The sequence below is a fragment of the Camelus bactrianus genome, chromosome 5 (assembly GCF_048773025.1).
Source record: "Camelus bactrianus isolate YW-2024 breed Bactrian camel chromosome 5, ASM4877302v1, whole genome shotgun sequence".
Taxonomy (NCBI): domain Eukaryota; kingdom Metazoa; phylum Chordata; class Mammalia; order Artiodactyla; family Camelidae; genus Camelus; species Camelus bactrianus.
In genome coordinates, this window is record NC_133543.1 from 99,769,732 (window position 1) to 99,792,628 (window position 22,897).

The window sequence follows — 22,897 nt, forward strand, 5'->3', positions numbered from 1 at the left end:
TGCTGAGCCTCTCCCAGGAGGCGGCGGGTGGGCGGTGGGGAGGAGGGGCTCTGCGGGCAGGGAAGTCTGTGCGTCACCACCCCTCTCCTAGATGCACAGTCTTGAGCAAGGGCCCTTCTCTGAGTTTTTATTGCAATCTCCTTGTATTGTTACGGGATAAAATTGAGCAGAGTGCGTGGGAGCTTTTACCCTGCAGTTACCAGGATCCGAGGATGCTCAAGTCCCTTTATAAATGGCGGAGTACAATGAATGTGGTCAGGGCTTTTTATCCACGGGTTTTGTATTCCTCTTCTGTTAAATGCCTGGCTGCCTGTCTCGCAAATATGATCTCATCTGTCATATTCAGGACTCTCCTGATTGGAGCTCCTGACTGGGCAAGGGCCACTTAACGAACTGTAACATTTGAATTTTACTTTTCATTCTACCTTTGTTCTGACTGTATAGGTGTTGTTAATAGAGTCAATAACCTTCCTCTCCCCACTGAGTTTTCAACTTAACCTGTGTTCTTGGAGATTGGGTTGAAGCACCTTCTAGGGCAACCCTGATACTTTAACAACTAAATGAGGGCCAGGAACTTCTTTCTTTATACGCCCACAGAAGTTTTTATTTCTCTGGCATTAAGTGTTGGGACAAAGTATCCTATTCATTTTCTAATCCCTAGACCCTGGCCTAGGTCTTGTCATATGATACATCCCCAACAAATACGCGGATGTGTGTGTGTGTGTCTGGAAACACACATGCTTTCCTGAATGATGTCCGTTCCAGTGAGTTTATCCAAAGGAGCACAGGGTGATGGAATAAAAACCAGATTGGGAATCTGATTCTCACATTGCCACCGGTCATTTATGTGACAGTAGGCAAGTGACCCAACCACGTCAAACCTTCATTTCTTCGTATTTAAAATGATGGCCTTCACTGTGAGATCTCTAAGACCCTTCTGCACTTAGGATTCTGGGAGGAGGCATCAGTGTAGTCGAACCCAAAGGGTTAGCCTTCATATGAACATATAAAAATGTCATCATGCATTTTGGCCAACAGATAAATCTGAGACAAGTTTCTCTGTGCTTTTCAGGGATATTTTTCAGCTCAGTACATCATGGATGACTTCAAGAGAGACCCTCTGTACATCCTGGACAACAATCACACCCATCTGCTGCTAGTGGACAGCGGCTGTCACGGGCATCCCACAGTTGAGGCAAAGCTCCGGAACCAGCTGGAGAAGTACATCTCCGAGCGCACTATTCAGGGTCGGTATTTAGGAGGTGGGATGTCCGACAAATGTCACTAACAAGAGGAGCAGCAGCACCAGCCGTGGCTCCTAATTATTGAGTGAAGCCTGGTGAACCCACCCAACTAGGTGTCCGTCTGCTAAGGAAGAGCTGCTGTTTCTCTTCTTTAATGCACTAGAAATGCTTCTGCCAAGGTTACGGTGATGTGTACCCTTCAACGTGTAGAACATTGACAAGGCCGCCTCGTCCCACCCTGGTTTGTCAGTGTAGCGACCTGCTGTCTGTTCTGCATGCAACATTTAAGGGCACATAAAATCCACTGTGGCAAATTTGTGCGGATAAAGCAATGCAATTAGCTAGGGTATAAATGATAAAAACCACCCACTAGCTTAACAGTGGATGGTTTGCTTCTTGAATACTGGCTACTTGTATATATTAGAACCACCAAAAACATTGGTTTCAAGGGGAGAATGCGGCAATTGAGTGCAACACATAGTTATGCAATTTTCCCACCCTCTCAAGAAAGTATAAGATTGTGCAATTGAGTGAAAGTGTAATTATTGTAAGGACTAACTTGAACCTGGCCTTCATATATATCAGCCAAAGTAAGTCATTGACAGACTTTAGCAAATTGCAGCATGACCTGTGTGATGCTGTTACTGGTTTAGGGAACAGAGATGCATCCATTGTGATGAGCTGGTAGGTAGTCAAGTCTGTGAGATCTGCAGCCATCAGACCACATCCTGGGCCCACGGGGCAGACACTGCTGGTCCCCCCACTTCTTTGAGGTAGGTGAGTATTTCTGATGAGCCCAAATTAAGTTTTAATGTTTTCTATCCTGCAGATTCCAACTACGGTGGCAAGATCCCCATTGTGTGTTTTGCCCAAGGAGGTGGGAAGGAGACTTTAAAAGTGAGTCTTGGTTTGGTTTTCTAGAAGATTGGTTAACAAACTTAGTCAACAAATTTGTGTTTTCAGGGCTTTTGATTACTTTCTTTTCTATAAGCAAGTAGGTAGCATTTTCCCACCACACAGTGTGTCCCTAACAGGCTTGGGTTGTTTCCTCAATTGAGAAGATTTAGGAAGAGACTTTGCAGCGACATGAGTAGCCTCTATACTTGATGTTGGCTTTGGCCAACAACCTGCCAAAGAGAAGTCTCAACATTAACTCACAAGACTTAAGGACCTTAACCAGCATGTGTGTTGGGAAACCTTGGCCACCCCATCTGTGTGGAGATGAGCTGCGATCATACACACCTAGGGTTACATGAAATTTCTGGCAGAGTTATTTAGAATTGTAATCTAACACTTCCCTTTGTTTATTTTCTGTAAGAATGATCTTTTCATTCATTCATTCATTCATTCCTTCATCAGCAGGTATTAACTGAACACCTGCTATGAGAGCTACTGCTGAGACCATTATTAAATAAAAATCTTAAGGGGAGGGTACAGCTCAGTGGTAGAATGTGTGCTTAGCAGGCACAAAGTCCTGGGTTTAATCCCCAGCACCTCCATTAAAAAAATAAACTTACAAGTAAAATAATGAACCCCTCTACAAAAAAACAAATAAACAAAAAACAACATAAATAAAAGTCTTTCAGGGAAAGATTTTTCAGAGAAAAATTAAAATAAATAATGTAATAAAATAAATAAATAAATAAATGAAAAAAAAATTGTTTTTCACTGTGAAACAGTACGGAGATGCTTGAAGAAGCAGTCACGTTAAAGAGGGAGAGAGGGGAAGAGAAAGTAATTGAAGGTGGTTACATTTCTTAGCGCTCTCTCAAATTTTAGATTTAGGATTAAGGTTCCCAGAGAGCTGCTGCAGTCCTGGGGCACTGCCTGTCCACAGCATTTCCCACCAAGTCTGCTCCGCCGTCTCACGGCTCGCAGACCTGGGGACAGGAGAGAGGAGGGGAGCAGGGAGAGACTGTCAGCTGAGCTCTTTACTCTTGGCATCCGTCAGCTGACCTGTTATCATCCCGACTCCCACCCCCGCACTGCCCTGACACCCACCTTCAGTGCAGGTAGTGAGGGGAGGGCGGACCCCAGCATGGTCTGTGAGTGCCCTCTGACCCTGTGAGTGCCCTCTGCCCCCGCTGACGGAGGCGCCGCACCCTTCACGGGCGACATCCTCTCTCAGGGAGACATTTCACTCCTGGCTGAAGGAAGGGGCGTCGTCCTTTCTTCATACCCATCACTCACACCACTTTGTCTTGCTGTCAAGTGATCAAAATTCTTCCGACCTGATTCCCCTAGGCTGGTCAAGGGAGCACAAGTGTGGTAGGTGTTTATCCAGAAAGCAAATATATTTTTATTTTCTTTTAATGAAAGGGGTAAGGGAAAATATTTGAGGAGAGAAATATGCAAGACAACGTAACAAAAAAGTGTGGCTGCCACTGCAGAGATATTTTTATACCTTAAAGTATGAATATTATTAACCTCCATCAGATAAGTGATCAGTGACAACGTTGGGTACCGTCTTAAGAGCCGTCGTCAAATCTACAACGTCAATATTGGGATGAGCAATGTTGTATATGGGGGTATTTTACAGCACTTACTTATGGAAGCCTTGCCAGCCACACGTGTCTTTATTAGGGAATTTGGTATTAGCGCAGGGTGTCGTACATCTGGCTTGCATTTCTCATTCTTAAAGCGACTGCAGATATTTGCTTTGCTTCTGATTGAAATTAAACCCCCTAAAGGAAAAAAGTGCAGAGATGTGTCATTGTGATTTGTTAACCAGCTTGATTAGAACCTGGGTCCCGAGCTGGGTTCTATTCACCCTCCGTGTCTCTTCCATCTGGCCAACTCTGTCTCCTCTCCCCTAGGCCATCAATACCTCCATCAAAAGTAAAATTCCCTGCGTGGTGGTGGAAGGCTCGGGGCAGATCGCTGATGTGATCGCGAGCCTGGTGGAGATGGAGGACGCCCTGACGTCGTCCATCATCAAGGAGAAGCTGGTGCGCTTCTTACCCCGCACAGTGTCCCGGCTGCCGGAGGAGGAGACTGAGAGCTGGATCAGATGGGTGAGTGGTAGGGGAGCAGGTTCCCGGGAAGGGAGAGCGTCTTCAGTGCCCGGCCCTACTAGTGGCTGCGGGTGCTTTATGCTTTCTCAGTGACTTTGAATCTGCATTCTGGCCCAAACCAGATTTTTTCCTGGAATTGAAACTCCCATAATTTTTTTTTTTTGTGTGTGTGTGTGAAATAAAGTGCGATGTTTATTGTAGGCAACAAACAAGAAGTCCAGGCACTTACTGTTCAAAAGACCCAACTCCCTGATGGGTTTCGTGGAAACATTTTTAAAGGCGAGATGAAGGAGGGGAGGTGAAGGCTGCAGGATCAGCCCGTGCACAGTTCTCTGTTTGGTTGATGGTGAGGTCACAGAGCGGTGTCGCAGGGGTTAACACCGTCAGTCCTTAGGCTCCAGCCAGTCTGGAGGCTACGCTCATGTTCATCACGTAGTAGTTACGTCTTCCACTTGGTCAGGGTTTTAGCATCTGTGAAACACTCAGGAATGTGCATCGGACACTGTTATCTATGTCCTTCAGGGGAGAACTAGGTTCTGGGACTGCCATCTGGCCGATTTACTGTTTAAATTGTTACCAGTTCTCCAGGCTCGGTTGTTATTTTTGTCACCACATGTTCACGTCCTTTCAATCATTTACTCTTTTTTTTTTTCCTTCCAGTTTTATTGAGCTATAATTGGCAGGCAGCTCTGTATAAGTTTAAGGTGTGCAGCATAATGATTTGACTTACGTAAATCATGAAATGATGACCACAGTAAGTTCAGTGAAAATCCATCATCTCATATAGACACAAAATTGAAGAAATAGAAAAAAAAGTTTTCCTTGTGTAATGAGAATGCTTCGGATTTACTCTCATAATACCTTTTATGTATAATGTACAGCAGTGTTAATCATATTATCATGTACATTACATCCCTGCTACTTACTTACCTTATACCTGGAACTATGGACCTTGTAGTCAAAAGGACTACCCTCATCCAACGCCCCGCTCCCATCCCCACCTCTGGTAACCACAAAGCTGATCTCTTTTTCTATATATTGTTTGTTTTTGAAGTTCAGTTGACCTACAACACTGTGTTAGTTCCTGGTGCACAACATAGTGATTTGATATTTCTACGTACATCTATATATTTTTTTAAATTGAAGTATAGTCAGTTACAGTGTGTCCGTTTCTGGTGCGCAGCACAATGTCCCCATCATCGATCATTTGCTCTTGATCCAGGCTGCTTATGGCTCGGGGAGGCCTGGGACACTACGGCTTTTCTGCAAACAAGAAGCAGGCAGAGGACCTGGAGGCGGGGTGTGCGGTCCTGTCCTGGGAAGGCCCCAGAGGGTCCCACTCGGTTACAATTCTCCCTTTTTCTTTGATACTCCTCAGTCCTGATTGGAACGGGGTGACAGTCACTCTGGCTACTTCCTGCGGAACGAGGTGGAAGTCCGTTTTTCAAGATGAGAGGAGAGAAAGTCAGACTTTCAAAGAATTCTTAAGTCCCAAGCTTAGCATCAGTATTTGGTATTAGGAACGCATTACCCCTGTTTGATGAAGTTCACATAATTTGACTTGCCTACTCTCCATACCTCATAAAGGGAGGCACACGGGGCTAAAAGTCTAGTCTGTTTGCAAAGCTGAAAGTCCTTCTTACTCCGCGTCAACAAGCATGGAGCGTCTCTGTTTTGCGTGTCTCAGCAGTAGGGAGGAACAACTCCTGCCCACTGCGTTCCCCCTCCCCAGGTGTGTGGTTGACAGCGGATAGCAGAGCCCGAGTGCCCTGCAAGGAGCATGTCTCAGTAGAGAAGCAGGAAAGGACTGCTTGGGCAAGGCCACAGTCATCAGTTGGCCATGCTACTCCCCACCCTGAGTAACAGTGAGTGAAAGGGTGGTGAGTACCCAAAGGCTTAATTTTCATGGAGGGTTTCCTCTGTACGAAAATACACGGGTGAGGAAATTATGTAAAACCCAGAGCAACTGTACGTTTTCAATTTTCCACGAATTAAGACCTAAGCAGTTTGAGTCATTCCAGACATACCAAGGGGGCAGTCCCAAAGTGTAGATGTCAGCTGAAGACATTGTGTGTTGAGCAGTGTACTCCAGGTAACCTCCTGTGATGGATGGAAGGCATTCAGCCGTCAGTTCCAGGATGCTCATAGAGGAAGGAATGGACAACTCTTAGCTCACCCACCAAAGGGGGACCTAGGTTCGTTCTAGTAACTTTCTTCTTACTCCTCATGCAAGTTGGACTGTAGAGTCCAGACCAGGTCATGGCCAAGGGGCCGTGTCACCTTATGGGCACCCACAGCCTTTATGAAGGATTTTTATTTCTGCTTCAAAGAAACTGTTGCAGGAAATTCATCTGAAGTAGGCTAAACGTCAGACACATTCCACCTTCTGCAATTATTTTATCCTTTCTGGGGTTCATGTCTAATTCATATTCATATTTATCATAATTATAATTAGATCAATCAGAAGACATACGTCAATAGTAAAGATCAGTCTGGCATTTTAATTACGCACTTATGTGGGCTTTTGCCGTTGGTGGAGCTTTCCCAAAGACCGAGCTCGGGTGGGATTATTAATTAATGAATGTATACAGGCAGTCACATATTAATTGAGCACCCTTCCAGGGTAATTGTAGGTGACCTCACTGATCACGTGGACAGCCAGCCCCCAAACCCGGCCTCGTATCTTCCAGTCCCCTTGGAGAGACCCAGTGGACTTCCCACTGGGACCACACCTCCTCCCCGCCCAGTGCCGTCTTACTCATTCTGCTGCACCTGTTCCCCACCTTCTCGAACACTTGACCCTTTGCAGTCTCCCAGTCTCTCGGTCAACCTAGATGTCATTCACTCATTTCAAACCCATTCATTTATTCAGTTGCCGGGCTCTGGAACAGGCGCTTCAGAGAAGATAGTGTCCACAACAGAGGGAGTGCTTGTTTTCAGGGAGGAAACAGAAACTGAAAAAAGATTCTTCTCGCGTGATTACAGTACAGTGCATTGTGTAATTTCAAACCGGAACGGGTGTTCTGAAGCAAGACAGTGTGGATGCACAGGGGCGTGAGCCAGGGGAGCCTGGCTGGGAGTGGACGGCTCTCTGGGGAAGGCTTCTCAGAGGAAGTGACGTGGGGGCCATGATCTGCACGATGCTGAGGGTTGAAAGGCTGAGGACTGGGGATGTTTGGTGAGAGCAGCATGTGCAAAGTTCCTGAGCTACAAGGCTTGGCCCACCCGAGGAGGGGAAAGATGGCACCGCGGGTGGATATTGTGGGTGGAAACCGGAGAAGCCATGCCAGGGAGTCCCTTGAACACTGTCTTCAGGTTTTGACCTTGTTGTAATGGTCTTGCTTTGGTCTTGTTGTAAAGTGTGATGGGAAGTCACTGAAGAATTTGAAGCGAGGTGAGATGTGATCAGAGTGTGGTCAGGAAGTCTGACTCTGGCTGCCGTGGGGGGTCAGGATTGGAGAGGTGGGAGTACACGGCTGGAGGGGGGATGAGCCAGGAGCTCCTGCAGCGTCTCTGGGTTCCATCAGTTTGCTCTCTGTCTGTATTCACCTTCTTTCTTCCTTTCCATTTTGGAGGAGAAGGTGTCTCGCCCTGTCTGTGCTGCCCACCCCCACTTGCACCCCGGAATCCCAGGACCTGGACCCCCCCCCACTTGCATTTCTAGCTGACCCCTTTCCTGGACCGCTTTCCTTTGCCTGAACAAAGGCTGCCAGCGTGATCAAAGGGCCCCTCCCTTCCTGCTGCCAGCCCCTCGTCTCTCCATCAAACCCACTGTGCTCCATGTTTTCCTGCAGTTTTCATTTACCTCCTCGTCATCCTCAGATGCCTCTTGAACTCCAGCCCTGCCTTTCCCAGGAAACTGCAGCCTTCAGGTCACCTCCTAAAGTGTGAATCCAGGGGTCCATCTTAGTCCACGTCTTCACCCTTCCAGCCACCAAGCTTGCCAACGCCTGAAACCTTGTAGTCAGGGTGTCTCCCCCCCCCCCAGCTCTTTAATCTTAAAAAACTGTTTTAAAATTAAACATTACAGAAGAATCACAAAGGCTAATATAGCAAATTCCTCATCCCTTTATTCAGTCACCAGATTGTCTTGGCTTTTGTTCACACTTGGGTGATTTCTCTGGTTTTCTGTTATCTTTTCCTTTTTTACTCACTCATGCAGCACTTGAGCGCCTACCACGTGCTGCCAGGCTTTGTCTCACACACACGCGCGCGCGCGCACACGCACACACACACACTCTCACCCCCTAGTCAGTGAGTCTCTCAGCTTTTTGAAAGAGCCCTTTTTCTGTGTGTGCCCTTGTAGACCCAATACTTATTCTCGTCGTTGTCAAGGACTCACTGTTCCAATTTAGAAACTAGACGCTGTGGGAACAGGTGCTGTAGGGGAGTGAAGAGGATCTGGAACATTCCTATAGGTGGTCTTGAAAAACAAAATGGAATGAAAGATTCCTTACTCAAAGAGCGTAGTTTATGTTCCTCATGCCTAAAATCATTGGCTGACAACTCTGCTTTTTAAATCTTACCAGCTCAAAGAAATTCTTGAAAGTTCTCACTTATTAACAGTTATTAAGATGGAAGAAGCTGGGGACGAAATTGTGAGCAACGCTATTTCCTACGCGTTGTACAAAGGTGAGTAAGAACAGCCCCGCTAGCAGTTTCAGCTTCCTGTTGCTCTCTGTGGCTTTTTAATGAGTTGCATTTATTTCTTTAAACAGCTTTCCTGAAATATAATCTAGCACTTAATTTTGTTTATCATAGATTAGAAGTTAGAATATACTGTTGACCTGCTGAGTTAAATCTCCTTGGTTGTATGTATTTAATAGAAGAATTTTAATGTCATTAAAATCCTGGTTGAATATGATCACAGTGCTCTCTGCAGAGCTGTCTCTAACAGTGGTTTAAAACCCTTATCTGAGTGTCAGATGCCTTGAGAATATGATAAAAGCTATGGGCCTTTGTCCCAGGGTTCCACATATATATACACACATGTTTTGTTGAAACATAGCCTCTGTACCCCACTTACTGAACTGAGACTTGAGGGTAGAGTTTTGGATAAAGTAGAAAAGGCAGCTTTATTTCTTTGCCAGGCAAAGGAAATTACAGTAGGCTAATGCATCCAAGACTATGAGCCTGCCTGGGAGAGAAGGCTAGGGATTTAATAGTAAAAGTTCAAGAGGTCACAGGGCAGAACTAGTTTCCATAGAGATCACATACAAGGTAACAAGTTGTTGCAAAGTTGTTCTTGTTTCTGCAGATGCAGGGGTCGCCTTCCCTCTGCTGGGTATGAAGCTCACCTCCAGCTTTGGGACTCTCTTAATATCCTTATTCCTAGAACAAAGGATGCATAGGAAGGGGCTCTATGGAAATGAGCTCTAGAGAAAAACTTGTGCAGCTTAGTCAGGTTGATAAATGCTTTTAGCCTTTTAAGCAGGCATAGGACCTCCTACTGCAGCCTGAGTCCTGCAGCTTGAGCAACAGGATACAAGGAAACCACAAGGGGCCAAAACCAACTGCAGACATGCACAGTTGGAGTGAGTTATGAACAGCAAGATGGGCAAAAAACCCAACTGCTGTTTCTGAGGTGTCAGGTCAATGGGAGGGCACTGGGGTCAAAAGCAGGGCACTGAGCATGACCCCTGCACACAGCACCATGTGGGGGTTGGGTGGACCACCCAAGCCTCCCTCCTCTCCAGCCTAATCTTAGTCAGCAGGAGAATGAGAAAAACCCTTTAAGCCATTACATAGTTAAGCAGTTACAAACACCATTACAGATACCAGATGATCACCGATGACAGAGGGTCCTGCTCGGTTATACGTGCACACATAGTTCACACACATAAATTATTTTGCATTCAGTTTCAGGGGGTTTACAGATTTCCTGAAGCTTATGAATAAAAATCAGTTTTAAAATTCTCATGTGTATGGGAGAGGGGATAGCTCAGTGGTAGAGTGTGTGCTTACCATGCATAAGGCCCTGGGTTCAATCCCCAGTACCTCCTCTATAAATAAATAAATAAATAACCTCCCCCCTCAAAAAATTAAAATTAAAAAATAACAAAATTCTCATGTGTGAACTTTGCTGTCTTAGAATCCCACCAAGATGGAATTACCTGAGGTAAGTAGACCCTTGGCAAAGACCATGTAGAGTTGAGCTGCCAGATTAACATATGTAGGGAATGCAGAGCAGGACAAAGCACCTAGTAACTGCAAGTTCAGCATTAGCTATTCATTAGAATCATACTTACTGTGCTTGTCAGAAATTTGGCTGTAAGGATATTTATTTAAATTATGGGTATAGAGATACATAGGCACAGAAAATATTAGCTCTGGAAGACAAGTAGACCATTGTTAGAATATAGCTCATTATTTCATAGATTAAATTTGGTATAAGTGAGATGTGGTCCTTGAAATGTAACATTTATGGAATCTAAGTCTATTCTATGGAGAAACAGCTATATAGCATAGTTTTAGGATAGGAGAGATATTATTGCCTAAATTGATTCTTATTAAATACTCTGGGACATACAGAATATGGATAAGAATGAGTGAAAATAAACTCGGTGAAATGACAGCTCTGAGTGTCAGATTCTAAGAGAACGTGCTTAGAATCTCCTTTGATAAATGGCTCTGATAATTGGCCATATGGAATGGATCTGACTCTCTTATTTCTGAGCATTTGGTGAGCGGATTTTTTTCTCTGTCCTCTTGTAGCCTTTAGCACCAACGATCAAGATAAGGATAACTGGAATGGGCAGCTGAAGCTTCTGCTGGAATGGAACCAGCTGGACCTGGCCAATGACGAGATTTTCACCAATGACCGCCGATGGGAGGTAAATAAGAAGTCCCCCTGGGTTATCCAGCGTCAGTTCTGGTCCATTTCTGACAAGGTCTTCAATGTCAAATCTTGTAAAAGAGTGTTCTGTCCTGGTACATCAGTGTTGCCAAGCCTCACTTTTCTCATCTGTTGTATGGGATAATAGCATGGACTTAGTAGGTTTGTTACGAAGAGATGATAAAAATAAATGCCCTAACTTAAGGTAACACCAGTCCACCAGTATTATCCAAAGTTTATAGCTCTTCAGCCATGATGTAAGAGGTGATTCTCTGTCCGGTGTGAGGGACAGATTTCCTCTTGGGAGCTGATGGACGGAAGTATAGGGGAGAATATGTGCAGGGTGATTGAAGGGGGTTTATCAGAAGTAGCACGACCAAAACTCAAGATGCCGGTAGTCATTTTGCATCTTGTCCCACCTACCTAGCCGAGTTCTGACAAGAGGATCGATAGCAGTGAGACGCATAAGAGAAAAATAGAATAAGTTGACTGAATATATGCAATGAATGTCTTAAAGCTAGAAAGTCAGGAATCCCCAGGCAATCAAGACCCTCCAAAATGGAAGTTTTATGTCCAAAAAAAATCTGTATTTTTTTTCTAGTAAACTGACTTTTTTCACTTTGAATTTTCAAAAATTTAAGTATAGTTTATTTACAATGTTGTACTAGTTTCAAATGCAGAACAGAGTGATTTAGTTATATATATATATATATATATATATATATATATTATTTTTCAGATTCTTTTCCATTATAGGTTATTACAGGATGTTGAATATAGTTGTCTGTGCTCTACAGTAGGTCCTTGTTGTTTATCTATTTTATGTATAGTAATGTGCATGAATTAGTCCCAAACTCCTGTTTATCCCTTCCTCTCCTCACCTTTCCCCTGGGTAACCATAGTTTGTTTTCTATGTCTGTGAATCTGTTTCTGGTTTATAAATAAGTTCATTTGGATTATTTTTTTCTCACTTGGAATTTGATGAGAGTTGCAGGACTGCATTTTCTAGCCATGTCCTCTGTGTACAACTAGAGTTACATCTGCCTTAGGAGCTCTGTTTCATGGGAACAACTATAAACTATGACACTTGACTCTGCAAGGCAGGAGCTTCTTTATTTTCAGCTCTTCTGAATTAAGTCATTAGCAGGTAGTGAGAATTTAATTTCACGTGCCTATAAAATTGTATGAAAACGTAGGCGCATGTATTCATAACTTTCATCCTTTGCAGTCAGGTTCAGAAAGCACTTTTAGGCCTACCATTACTTAGTCAAAGATGAAGACTTCATTTATATTAAAATGGATCAATTTTAATAGTAGAATACAAATAAGGTAACGGCTTAGGGGTTTTTAAATTATTCATTCCTTTAGCAAACATTACCTTTGTTTGGCCTTTGCAGTCTAATGAACCCTGCGGCACATTGCAAGTCTTCAGTTATTTGAGAGAAAGTCGAACTGGAAGTAGATCCAGTTAATTGATTCATAAATGAATCCCTGTGTGTGGAACGTTCTATTTAAGTGAGGTCAGATGGCACAAGTAAACTCAGGCACATGCTGAATGGTACATTTAATTGTATTAACTCGGCTGAGGGTGAAGGGCGTAACGGTTAGGCGTGCGGACTCGGGAGCCGGCCACTGCGTGCCTTCGCCCCTGCAAGCGACTTGATCTCTTTAGGCCTCAGTTCCTCAGTCAGTGGCGAGTTGGAGTCAGCTCATGCTGGTTTCACTGCTACCGTTTTTAGGGATTTTTGAGTCAGTTGTTAAATGCAGTCGTTACTAAAATATATATTTTATTAAAAAATAAATAATATACATTTAGAACCAAATACATCTTATTAAAAACAAAGGTCATAAATAACCAGACTCATCCCTTTCTCATTATTTTACTACGTTTACTGTGACCTTTGCTCTCAAGATTATGCCTGTTGTATCTGTGGGCTGGGACCACTACGTGCCACCCCTGATCTAGTCCCAGTTCCGCATTCAACGATGTCACACTGGTAGCTGAAAAGTGGCCACGGTGGGAGCGTTTACACCACAGGAACGGGCAGACGCTACCAGTCGGGGCGTTGTGTTTTCTTCCACAGAGTTGGTGGTCAAACATTGGCCAGCACACCACTGCTCATCTGGAAATGGAGATAGTGATAATAGCAGTGCCTGCCTCGCTGGATTGTTACGATGGTTAAATCAGATAATGTTTCTAAAATGCTTAGAACGTTGGCACATGTTAAGCCCTATATACGTCTTTCTTTAGAAATAAAAATCTTTGGAATAGTGGTAATATTTGTGTAACCTCGTTCACTGGGCCAGTTCTCTTGGCCCTCACACCAGCCACCACAGGGATTATCTCATTTCAGTGGTTAATAACCCAAGGCTCCATGGGGACCATGGGCAGGGCCTAACTGATGGCATTTTTAGGGCCTGCTCTCAACTTGAATCTCTGAAGCCTCCTTGACCTGTGTTGTCTGATTTCATCCCCACAAGCGCCTGTTTTCCAGAAGAGCAAACTGAGGCTCAGAGACACAATCTTGTTCGGTCACATGTAAGGTCATGGTGGAACCAAGGGTTGGACACAAAGATGTGTCTGACTGTCAAGCCTTTCTCTGCCCCATGTGCTGGTGGTTCTCAAAGGGTGGTCCGTGGACCGGCGGTGGTGCAGGGAGAAGCGGGAACTTGTTAGCGGTGCGCATGGTCCGACTCTACCTCAGACTTGCCAAAGCAGAAATTCCAGGGTTGAGAGCAGCAACCTGTGCTTTAATAGCCCTCCAGATGGCTCTGATTATAGTTTGAGAAACACTGCCTTATGCTAAAAGAATGTGTGGTCAATGGAAAGGCGCATAGATTTAGAAGGAAACGTGAAAGGCTGGGCACAAGGAGCACTAGCCTCGGGGACAGAGGAGCAATAGCAGCGGCTGTTGTCCCCAGGGCAGCCCCCTCTTCCCATCCCCGTCCCACCTGGAGCCACAGTCGGGGGACTCAGGGGACCCTCGGCAGTTCCCTCTGCAGGCAGTGTGTGATCCCTGTGAGACCAACATCAGACAGAAACAGGAGCTGCTAATGCTGCCCTGGGCAGGGGCTGTTCCTGAAGCAGGGGTCAGACGAGTCAAGTGAGGAGAGGGCTGGGTGGGCTGCAGGGCCCAGGCTCCCAGGGCCGCTGCCACTTGGCCCCAGCTGACGGTTCTCTGTGCTGTCAGAGCTTCCGGTGTTTCCTCATGAATCTGGATTTTAATGCTGGAAAGGTAGATTTTTATGAACCGTCTAATTTTTAATGTTGACAATTGAATCAGATTGTAAGAGATACTCTGGAGGACCATCAAAATGTATCTGAGAGCTGGTGTAGCCTGTAGACCACTGGGTGCGTCTGAGGGTCACATTAATTGTCTTTACGAAGATTCCCAGTTAAGCTTCTATGGGATGGGGTTTATCAGGAGCCCAGGCAGTAGAGATAAAGATAAATAATGACCAGGTATAGTTGTCAAGTGTTCCGATGACTCATGATTGTGTGACATGACCAGGCATCAGCCTCGTGGCGCGTGAAGGGCAGCCGGATGATCCCCATGGCAGGGAGGGAAGAGCTGGCTGGCGGTTGGCTCACGATCGGTGTCTACTGTAGACTTCAGAGAAACGGTGCAAGCTGTAGGCTAGCCCCTTGCCCCTAAGGGAGTGGGTGCTTCCTGTGTGCTGGACACTGGGATACAGTTCTTGATCAACATCGTCCTTAGGTGGGCGTCATTCTCCCATTTCACTTGGCAAGAGGCCAAGTCCCATCCAAGCCCACATCTGGCTGATCTCAAGGATTCCGCCACGCTGCTTCCCATGTCCCCACGTTTGAGCTGTAATACAATGTTGTGTTGTGATTGAAAAAAATAAATTTTATTCCCAAAGCAGAATTGAAAGTGAAGGTGAAGATACCGATGCTATACTTTGTGGCTGCAAATGCAATGTGGCTGAGAAGGAGAATGCTTTGTGTCTCCTTGAGTGGACTCGGGTTGTGAGTTCTCTCTCTGCTCCTTCTCCTCAGTCCGCTGACCTTCAGGAAGTCATGTTTACGGCTCTCATTAAGGACAGACCCAAGTTTGTGCGCCTCTTTCTGGAGAACGGCTTGAACCTGCGGAAGTTCCTCACCAGTGACGTCCTCACCGAGCTCTTCTCCAACCACTTCAGCAGCCTGGTGTATCAGAACCTGCAGATCGCCAAGAACTCCTACAATGACGCCCTCCTCACGTTCGTCTGGAAACTGGTTGCTAATTTCCGAAGAGGCTTCCGGAAGGAAGACAGAAATAGCAAGGATGAGATGGATGTGGAACTGCATGTATGTACTGGGTACCGTTGTCTGCTTGAATCCTCCGATGTTTAGCGTCTTCTTTCAAAAAATGTTTCTCTACCTCCATCTTTCCTACTCCCTACCTCATTGCCGTGATGTAGTTAACACGTTGGGGTTGTTCACTTTTTCTCCTGCCTTTATTTATGCTAGCAAGTCCAAGTGAGCTAACAAGTGGCGAGCTTTCTTGCTTTATTCTCTGTGCCATATTTCAAACTAGTTGTTGCAGTGTTTCTTAATTGCAAAGCTCGGTGTGACACACTTTCTGAAGTCATCTAACAGGGAACAGGGACAAACAAATGACTGCCTGCTCATACTTTTTGGATATGATCTGCCTAAAATAGTTCTCTGCTACCCCTGCAGAGGACTGGAGAACTGCCGAGCATTCTTTTGTGAATAAAAGGGGCAGTGGATATTTCCAAAGGGATAAGCCAGGTTTCCATTTGAGAGGATGTGGTGAATAGATCACCTGTATTCTCTTGGAATTTCCTGAGGCAGACCCAGTTTCCGACTGAAAGCACCTACAGCTCTTTGCTGAAGGTTTTGTCTGTTGGAGCCCAGTGATGGCTGGAAGCTGGTGTATAAATACCCCAACAGCCTCCCTGCTCAGAGGAGATGGTTCTGAGGCATGTGTTCTACACCAGCTCCTAGGTTGCCTCGTGGGATTAATCTCTGGTTACCAACCATGACGACTTGTTGATAATGTTCCATTTGTGGGTTCTTTCTTTTCCAGTTTCATTTTCTCAATCTCTTACTGGTTTCCCTGGGATCACCTCTCAAACTACTTGTCTCAAATGCTCGGTTGCTTCTGGGGAAACTCAGACTAGGTCATAATTGTTTATAGTTCTTGAATTTCAATGTATGTGTCTGTGTGGCAAAAATCTAAAGGAGCTGGGTATTTGAAAGAACTGGACGTGTTTAGAAAGCTTCTGTTTGATGTGATTTATGTTAAAACTGTCTGCAGTATCTATAACTGTGCCAGAAACATTTCGGATCTTGGTAAAACCTGTAGGGAAGTTTAAAAGGAATATATCCATATAGTTGCTTTTTCTCTGGAAAGGTTCCATTGGAAGATTTGGGAGGCCGAATAGGAGCTGAGATTCTAATTGATGTGTTAGGAATTGAAACTTTGAATAACGCTCCAAAGAAATGGGTATAATTTTATGTTGTGATGGTTGAACTTAAATTATAGGAAAGTTAGAATTTAGTTCGAACGATTTTTCTGGATGAGAAAGGGAGTTATGTGATGCAAAGGAACTGCTTTCTCTTCAGCCTGTCAGAAGTCATTCAGTTTTTAAATTGCTGTCAGCACGTTTTTTCACCCTTTAAACCTTCCCATCTACTTGTACGTGGACTTTTATGACAGATAAAAGATTCTGGGTCAAATTATACCACCTGGTGAGTTGTGGAGATGAAAGTCACATCACTGTGCTATTAAAATGGATTCAGACACCAAGTCATAGAGCCCTGGAAACGTGGGGCACCCTGCTAGGGCATCCTGACCCCGTTTTCATTCTTGTGTTAGTGCCGCTGCTAAAGTGATGTTCCGTTTGCATGGGCTGACCACGTGTTCTAACCCCTCGCAGGACGTGTCTCCTATTACCCGGCACCCCCTGCAAGCACTTTTCATCTGGGCCATTCTTCAGAACAAGAAGGAGCTTTCCAAAGTCATTTGGGAGCAGGTAAATATCCAGGTCCATGGCGAGTGTATGCTTTGCTGTGGCTCTTCTGACCCTCTCAAAACTTACGTGCCTAACCTAAAACACCATCAGTACAATGGGGTGTTTGATGTTGGTGGGTCCAGTTGTGCCTGTTTCCATGGGAACAGAGATGTGCTTGGGATGAGAGGTCCTTGAAAAGCCTCTGTGCTTGGTGGGCAGTCCAGTAGGCACCTGCTTCTTAGGTGTGTGTGGATCTGTGACTGTTTTCCAACTGGGGGAGGTTTTTAAGTTTAATTTAAAAATTAATCCCCAGCTTTATTGCATTGTGGACAGGAAGGAGGGCCTGTGCAAATGTTGCTTTGGGACATGATTGAGACTTTTCTTTGTGATTCTGCATGTAGTGATTTTTATAAATTATTTATGAAGTGGAAACGAAGCTACATTCTCCATTTTGAGAGCATGCAGTCGGGTACTGAGCATTGATTCACACCCAGTCTCACTGACCGCAGCGTCCGGTCTCCGTGTCCTTGGCCGCTTCCCCCTCTGAGCCGCGGCGGTGCGATGGCGCGTGGTCAGGCCCCCCACTGTCCTACTGTCAGCGTCTCCTGCATTTATCTTGATATTTTCTTTTTATATGCTGATTCCACGTTCAGGACTGCGAGTATAGTCAGGTTCAAGACTCTGTGCACATTGCAGATTGTACTCGGTGTCATTATGAACAGCTCCGATTTTTACCATTTCCTGCTTTTGCCACGAGTTTGCCCTTGTCTTGTCTGACTGATGCTGACTCCACCACGTCAAGGGATTACAAACTAACCCTAACATTCTCGCCCCTCTGAAAGACCAAGGGCTGCACCCTGGCAGCCCTGGGAGCCAGCAAGCTTCTGAAGACCCTGGCCAAGGTGAAGAACGACATCAATGCAGCTGGGGAGTCCGAGGAGCTGGCCAACGAGTACGAGACCCGGGCAGTGGGTAAGCCTCCCGGGATGGGAGCTGCGGCCGCTACAGGCAGGCGCCCGTGGCACTTACTGGCTTTTCCAAGAATGCAAGTGGGAAAATGTGGGCTCTCTCATCCCACAGCCGCCCAGGGCCACGCCCAGGCCAGATCTGAGTAACGCCGCACCACAGGGAGCTTTGGGCTGTTTTGTTTTGGGGATGCTATTCAGAAACCGTGGCAGGTGTGGGATTTTACCTGACTTGCAAGCTAAGGCAGCCTGCCAATTCCCTATACAAAGACTGATGGAGACCCCAGACCCCTGGGTCAGGGACACACGTAACTTATTACCAGTGGCGAAGGCAGAACAGTATCTTGAAATGGTCCCTGTGTCTCAGTTCCCTATGGGGTGATGTGAATAAGGGCTGGTGCTGGTGGCTCTGCAGCTCCCTAAGCTTAGGAGACTCAGAGCTTCTGTGAGGCTACAGGTGAGCTGCCCAGCCACAGGGTGAGGTCTCTCATTATCTGGACTATAAGGGCGCAGAGGCATCGCTAAGTGTGACGTGCCTGGAATGTCTGTCCTCTGCCGTTCACCTGTCCTCCATCAAAGCTTGTCAGTTCACCTGCTCCGAGGGCTCAGACCGTGCGGGGATGTGAGAAATCCAAGACCAGTTGCCTCCAGCAACAGAGAGTTTCAGGCCAGCTCAGGGTTTTCCTTTCCACTTGGGAGTTTGCCGCGTGGTTCGCTGCAAAATACAGGCTTATTTGTCTGCTGTCTTAGCTAATGAAAAAATGCTCTTGAGTTTAGCTTCTCTGGGTTGGAGTAAAGGTGTTCAATTATTTATTTTAATGTATTAAAAATCTGAAGATATAACTTGCTTTCTGTTTGACTTCAACAAGGCAGTGGCTCCTAATATTTTGACTTTCAAGACATTTCTTCTGAGGATCAGCATTTTAGTCTGTATGTGATAAGTCTCAAAACGCAGGCACGCCCTCAATGCAGTAGGCTGGGTTTTCTAACATCATTTGGGGGTTTCTTGCACTGTGCTTTATTTGCAAAGAAACCTCATCAGGAAAGCCCAGAAGGCAGATGAGATGGAAGGGGCTGCCCTCTGAAGGGGGCAGAAGGCCTGGGTCCTCTCCCCAGTGGCTGAGCCCCTACCCAAGAGGGCATTCAGTGGGCATTTCTGGACAGCTGCCACCAGGAGGCGCTGTGCTGGGCGTGTGGTGCTTAAAGAAGGTCCCCTTGTTGGGCGGAGAGTCCTGTTGTGCTGGTGTTCCTTCTCTATGCCTTGTGCTCACAGCTAGGCTTTTCTGGAAGTCAGGGCTTGGTAGGGGAGGTGGGGGCGGGCAAGTTTGGTGTATTGGTCAGCCCCGCCTCCAGCTTCCCTCTCTCCGGTGATAAATGTCCCTCAGAGCTGTTCACAGAGTGTTACAGCAGCGACGAAGACTTGGCGGAACAGCTCCTGGTCTATTCCTGTGAAGCTTGGGGTGGGAGCAACTGTTTGGAGCTGGCGGTGGAGGCAACGGACCAGCATTTCATCGCCCAGCCCGGGGTCCAGGTAAACAACACACAGTCATCAAACATCACGCCCAGAAAGGGGCCTTTTCCATCAGATGCTGTTAGCAGCATATGAAAATATAATTTTAAAAGGGGGAGGGTAGAGCTCAGTGGCAGAGTGCCTGCTTAGCATGCATGAGGTCCTGGGTTCCATCTCCAGTAAGTCCATCAAAAAGTTAAATAAATAAACCTAATTACTTGCCCCCTAAAAATAATTTTTAAAAGTTAAAAAAAGAATGGGAAAGGGTATATAGCTCAGTGGTAAAGTGCATGCTTAGTGTTCACGAGGTCCTGGGTTCAACCCCCAGGACCTCCATTAAAATATATAAATAAGTAAACTTAATTAACTGCCCCCCTGAAATAAAAAGCCAAAAACAAAATTAAAAAAACCCCGAAAACATAGTTTAAAAGATGTATGTATAATTTTAAAAATGAATCTTCTCCAATTTAAATGCCACAGCAGGAGAGTTGGGTGATGTTATGGAGACGACAGGGCACAGGCGTCGGTGGAGATCCTTGCTTCTGGAGATGGTGCAAAAGAGAGAATATTCCTTGCATTTCCACAAAGCAAACAGGACAGCCCATGATTATGAGCATGTCTCTAACTGGGTGTGGTGATGGGCCAGGTTACACCAGCTCTCTGGGCCTTAGTTTCCTCATCTGTAAAATGGGCGTAATAGGGGCAAAGGAGAGGCTGCTGTGAGGATTCAGTGAGGACATGCGAACTGTGCCCTCTGTGTCGGCCGTTCCTGTTGCAGCTGTTACTAGTAGAAATGGCAGCAGAGAAACTAGAGTGACGTGGGTTCAGCCAGTGTAGAGGTTTCCTGCCCTGAGTTAAATCAACAGTGGGTTGCACCTGGTGTCCCAGGTTTTGGAGGGAAATTTTTGACCCACCGTCCCAGCTGGAGGCGCCTGGGGTGAAGGGGAGGAGGGTAGGGAAGAGACGGATGGACGCACGCTGGTCTGCACGCAACTGATATGCGCGATCACGTTTCATCTTCCCAGCACACGTGGTGGTGGACGTCGTCCTATTTTACTGATGGGGACTCGGGAGCTCAGGGAGGTTGTGGAACACTCCTCAGGTTGCTGCTAGGAAGTAGCCATGCTGGGGCTTGATCCCGTGATGATTGTCTGCCTTACGGACTTCGCATCATGCCACGCAGCCAGTAACTAGCGGGGTTTATGAAAGAACTCCGTCTGCCGCTGCCGCTGAGCTCGAGTCCATGGACGTGGTCCTGGATGCTGAGACTCACGAGGCGTCTTGCAGCCGCTCAAGTGCAGCCTCTGCACCGCGGCGGGCTGGAGGGAGGCTGGCACCGGGGTGGGGGTGGCCCGGGAGACCGCCACAGCCGCCACGCTCTGCTCTCGCCCCGTCTTGCTGGGCCCTGGGGAGGCTGACTCACGCTTCCGTCCAAGTTCACCAGTCCTGAGGGTTCCAACCAGATGCCAGTTCATTGGTGTTTATGGACAGTCTTACTGCCAGGCCCCTGGGACCGGGGAGCGTGCTTCCTGTGGGCGGGCTGCTGCGTGGGGTCAGCTGTCCCTGGTGGCTGTGGGACTGAGCTCGTGGGGAGCTTTCTGTGATCGGGGGCCTCATGGTGCCGCTTGGCGATGGCCTGGCTGCCCATCACCCCGGCTGGATCACGAGAGTGAGGACTGGAGATTCCTTGTCTTTGTCTGCCCCGCGGAAGCAGACCCCCAAACGACATGGGTGCAGCTAGTTTGTCCTGGACGTGAGTCCAGGAGGTGTGTGAGGGGAGTGGGGGCAGTGAGATGAGGGGAGGGGGAGGGAAAGGGAAGAAAGCAGACACAGGCGTGCTGGGGAGGAAGCTGTCATGGGGTGCGGCTTCTGGGGGCTTCTGGGAGCCCCGTGGACCTGCCCCGGTGTTTCCCTCCTGAGCCCGAGGAAGCTGGCGTTCACCCACCAACTGCAGCTTGTGGTGCATCCGGGGCTGCCCCTCGTGGGCCGGGCACACGCTGGGCCACAGCTGCCCAGGCAGAGCGTGACAGGGCTCCCCGGAGAAGCCGTCCTTTCCCAGAGGGAAGTGCCGGGGTGGGTGGGCATCTGGGTCCGAGCCCTTCGGTCAGTGCTGGGAAGGCCTCGGGTGCCCCCCTGCTTGGCCACAGAGACACACCAGCCCCCTTCTGACTGATGACAGTCTTTTTTGAGAGCTGTGTGGTCCTTCGATGTGGCCCAGCCTAGCCTCCCTCCTTGTGTGCGGACTCAAAGTACGGCTTTTCAGGTGCATTGCAGCTCGAGCTGGTGTGGAGACACCAGTGGTCTCTCCCTTCCTGACTTCCTTTTAGTTTCCTGACAAGTGGCACCTGTCTGCCGCCAGCAGTGGGGGCTATGCAGATAACACTGAATGTGTGAATTTGTGACCTTTTGGGAGAGAGGAGCTACATAGACGCTTGTTTAAGCTTACATAATAGGAGTTAGGGCTGGTTAAAATTCGTAGGTTTAGTGAATTTGGACTCATACAACCTCTAGGTTAAAGTTCATAGAACTCTACTATGTATAAAACAGGTAAACAACAAGGTCCCCTGTTTAGCACGGGGAACTGTGTTCAACATCTTGTAATAATCTGGAGTGAAAAGGTTATGAAAAGGAATATATACATGGGCAACTGAAACACTATGCTGCACACTAGAAATCAACATTGTAAACTGACTATACTTCAATAAAAAATAATAAAAAAGTTCATAGAACCCAACTTAAAAAAGGACCGAAAATCAAACAGGATTTTAAACAGTTTTATTGTAGCCCCTGAGAGTCCAGGTAACTAATGTAAAAGAGTAAGGACGTTGCCTCCGAGAGTAATTATTTGGGGGAGGTTTGAGGGCTGGGTGGAACGGTTGCATGCCATCTGGCATGTCATTGCATTAATGAGGACCTGTGTCCTTTTCTCTGTTTCCTGTAGAATTTTCTGTCCAAGCAATGGTACGGGGAGATTTCCCGAGACACCAAGAACTGGAAGATTATCCTGTGTCTGTTTATCATACCTTTGGCTGGCTGTGGCTTTATCTCATTTCGGTATGAAACCGAGGCACACATTCAGTTGTGTGTGTGTGTGTGTGTGTAAAGGATTGTAAGGCCTGGAACTTACGATGTTGGCTCTCTTCTGGGGTCTCCTCCGGTTTCCCCTGGGTTTGATCTCAGATGGATGGGAGCGGGGTCACGTGGTCAGTATCCAAGGCAGAATTTGGATTTGTTGATGACGAAGTGCCAAGGGCTGAGTTTTGGCTGAGTCCTTCTCAGAACAGTTTGGACCCCTCCCCTCCCGGGGCCAGCTTGGGCTCTGTATTCATGTGTGTTCAGGAGGCGTGTTG

At 46.7% G+C, this 22,897-nt stretch overlaps 1 protein-coding gene and 1 non-coding gene across 2 annotated transcripts in view; both read left to right on the forward strand.

The window, feature by feature from the left end:
• Positions 1 to 22,897, forward strand: part of TRPM8 (transient receptor potential cation channel subfamily M member 8) — a 76,518-nt gene that overhangs the window by 10,872 nt on the left and 42,749 nt on the right. The window contains exons 6-15 of the mRNA XM_010948162.3: positions 1,073 to 1,247; positions 2,074 to 2,141; positions 4,061 to 4,258; positions 8,788 to 8,890; positions 10,973 to 11,091; positions 15,112 to 15,402; positions 16,998 to 17,093; positions 17,915 to 18,044; positions 19,423 to 19,568; positions 22,489 to 22,601. Of these exons, the coding sequence (XP_010946464.1) occupies positions 1,073 to 1,247; positions 2,074 to 2,141; positions 4,061 to 4,258; positions 8,788 to 8,890; positions 10,973 to 11,091; positions 15,112 to 15,402; positions 16,998 to 17,093; positions 17,915 to 18,044; positions 19,423 to 19,568; positions 22,489 to 22,601 (1,439 nt within the window). The remainder of the gene's footprint in view (positions 1 to 1,072; positions 1,248 to 2,073; positions 2,142 to 4,060; positions 4,259 to 8,787; positions 8,891 to 10,972; positions 11,092 to 15,111; positions 15,403 to 16,997; positions 17,094 to 17,914; positions 18,045 to 19,422; positions 19,569 to 22,488; positions 22,602 to 22,897) is intronic.
• On the forward strand, positions 10,189 to 10,262 carry TRNAG-ACC (transfer RNA glycine (anticodon ACC)). The gene has a single exon. It is a non-coding gene; the product is annotated as a tRNA-Gly (tRNA).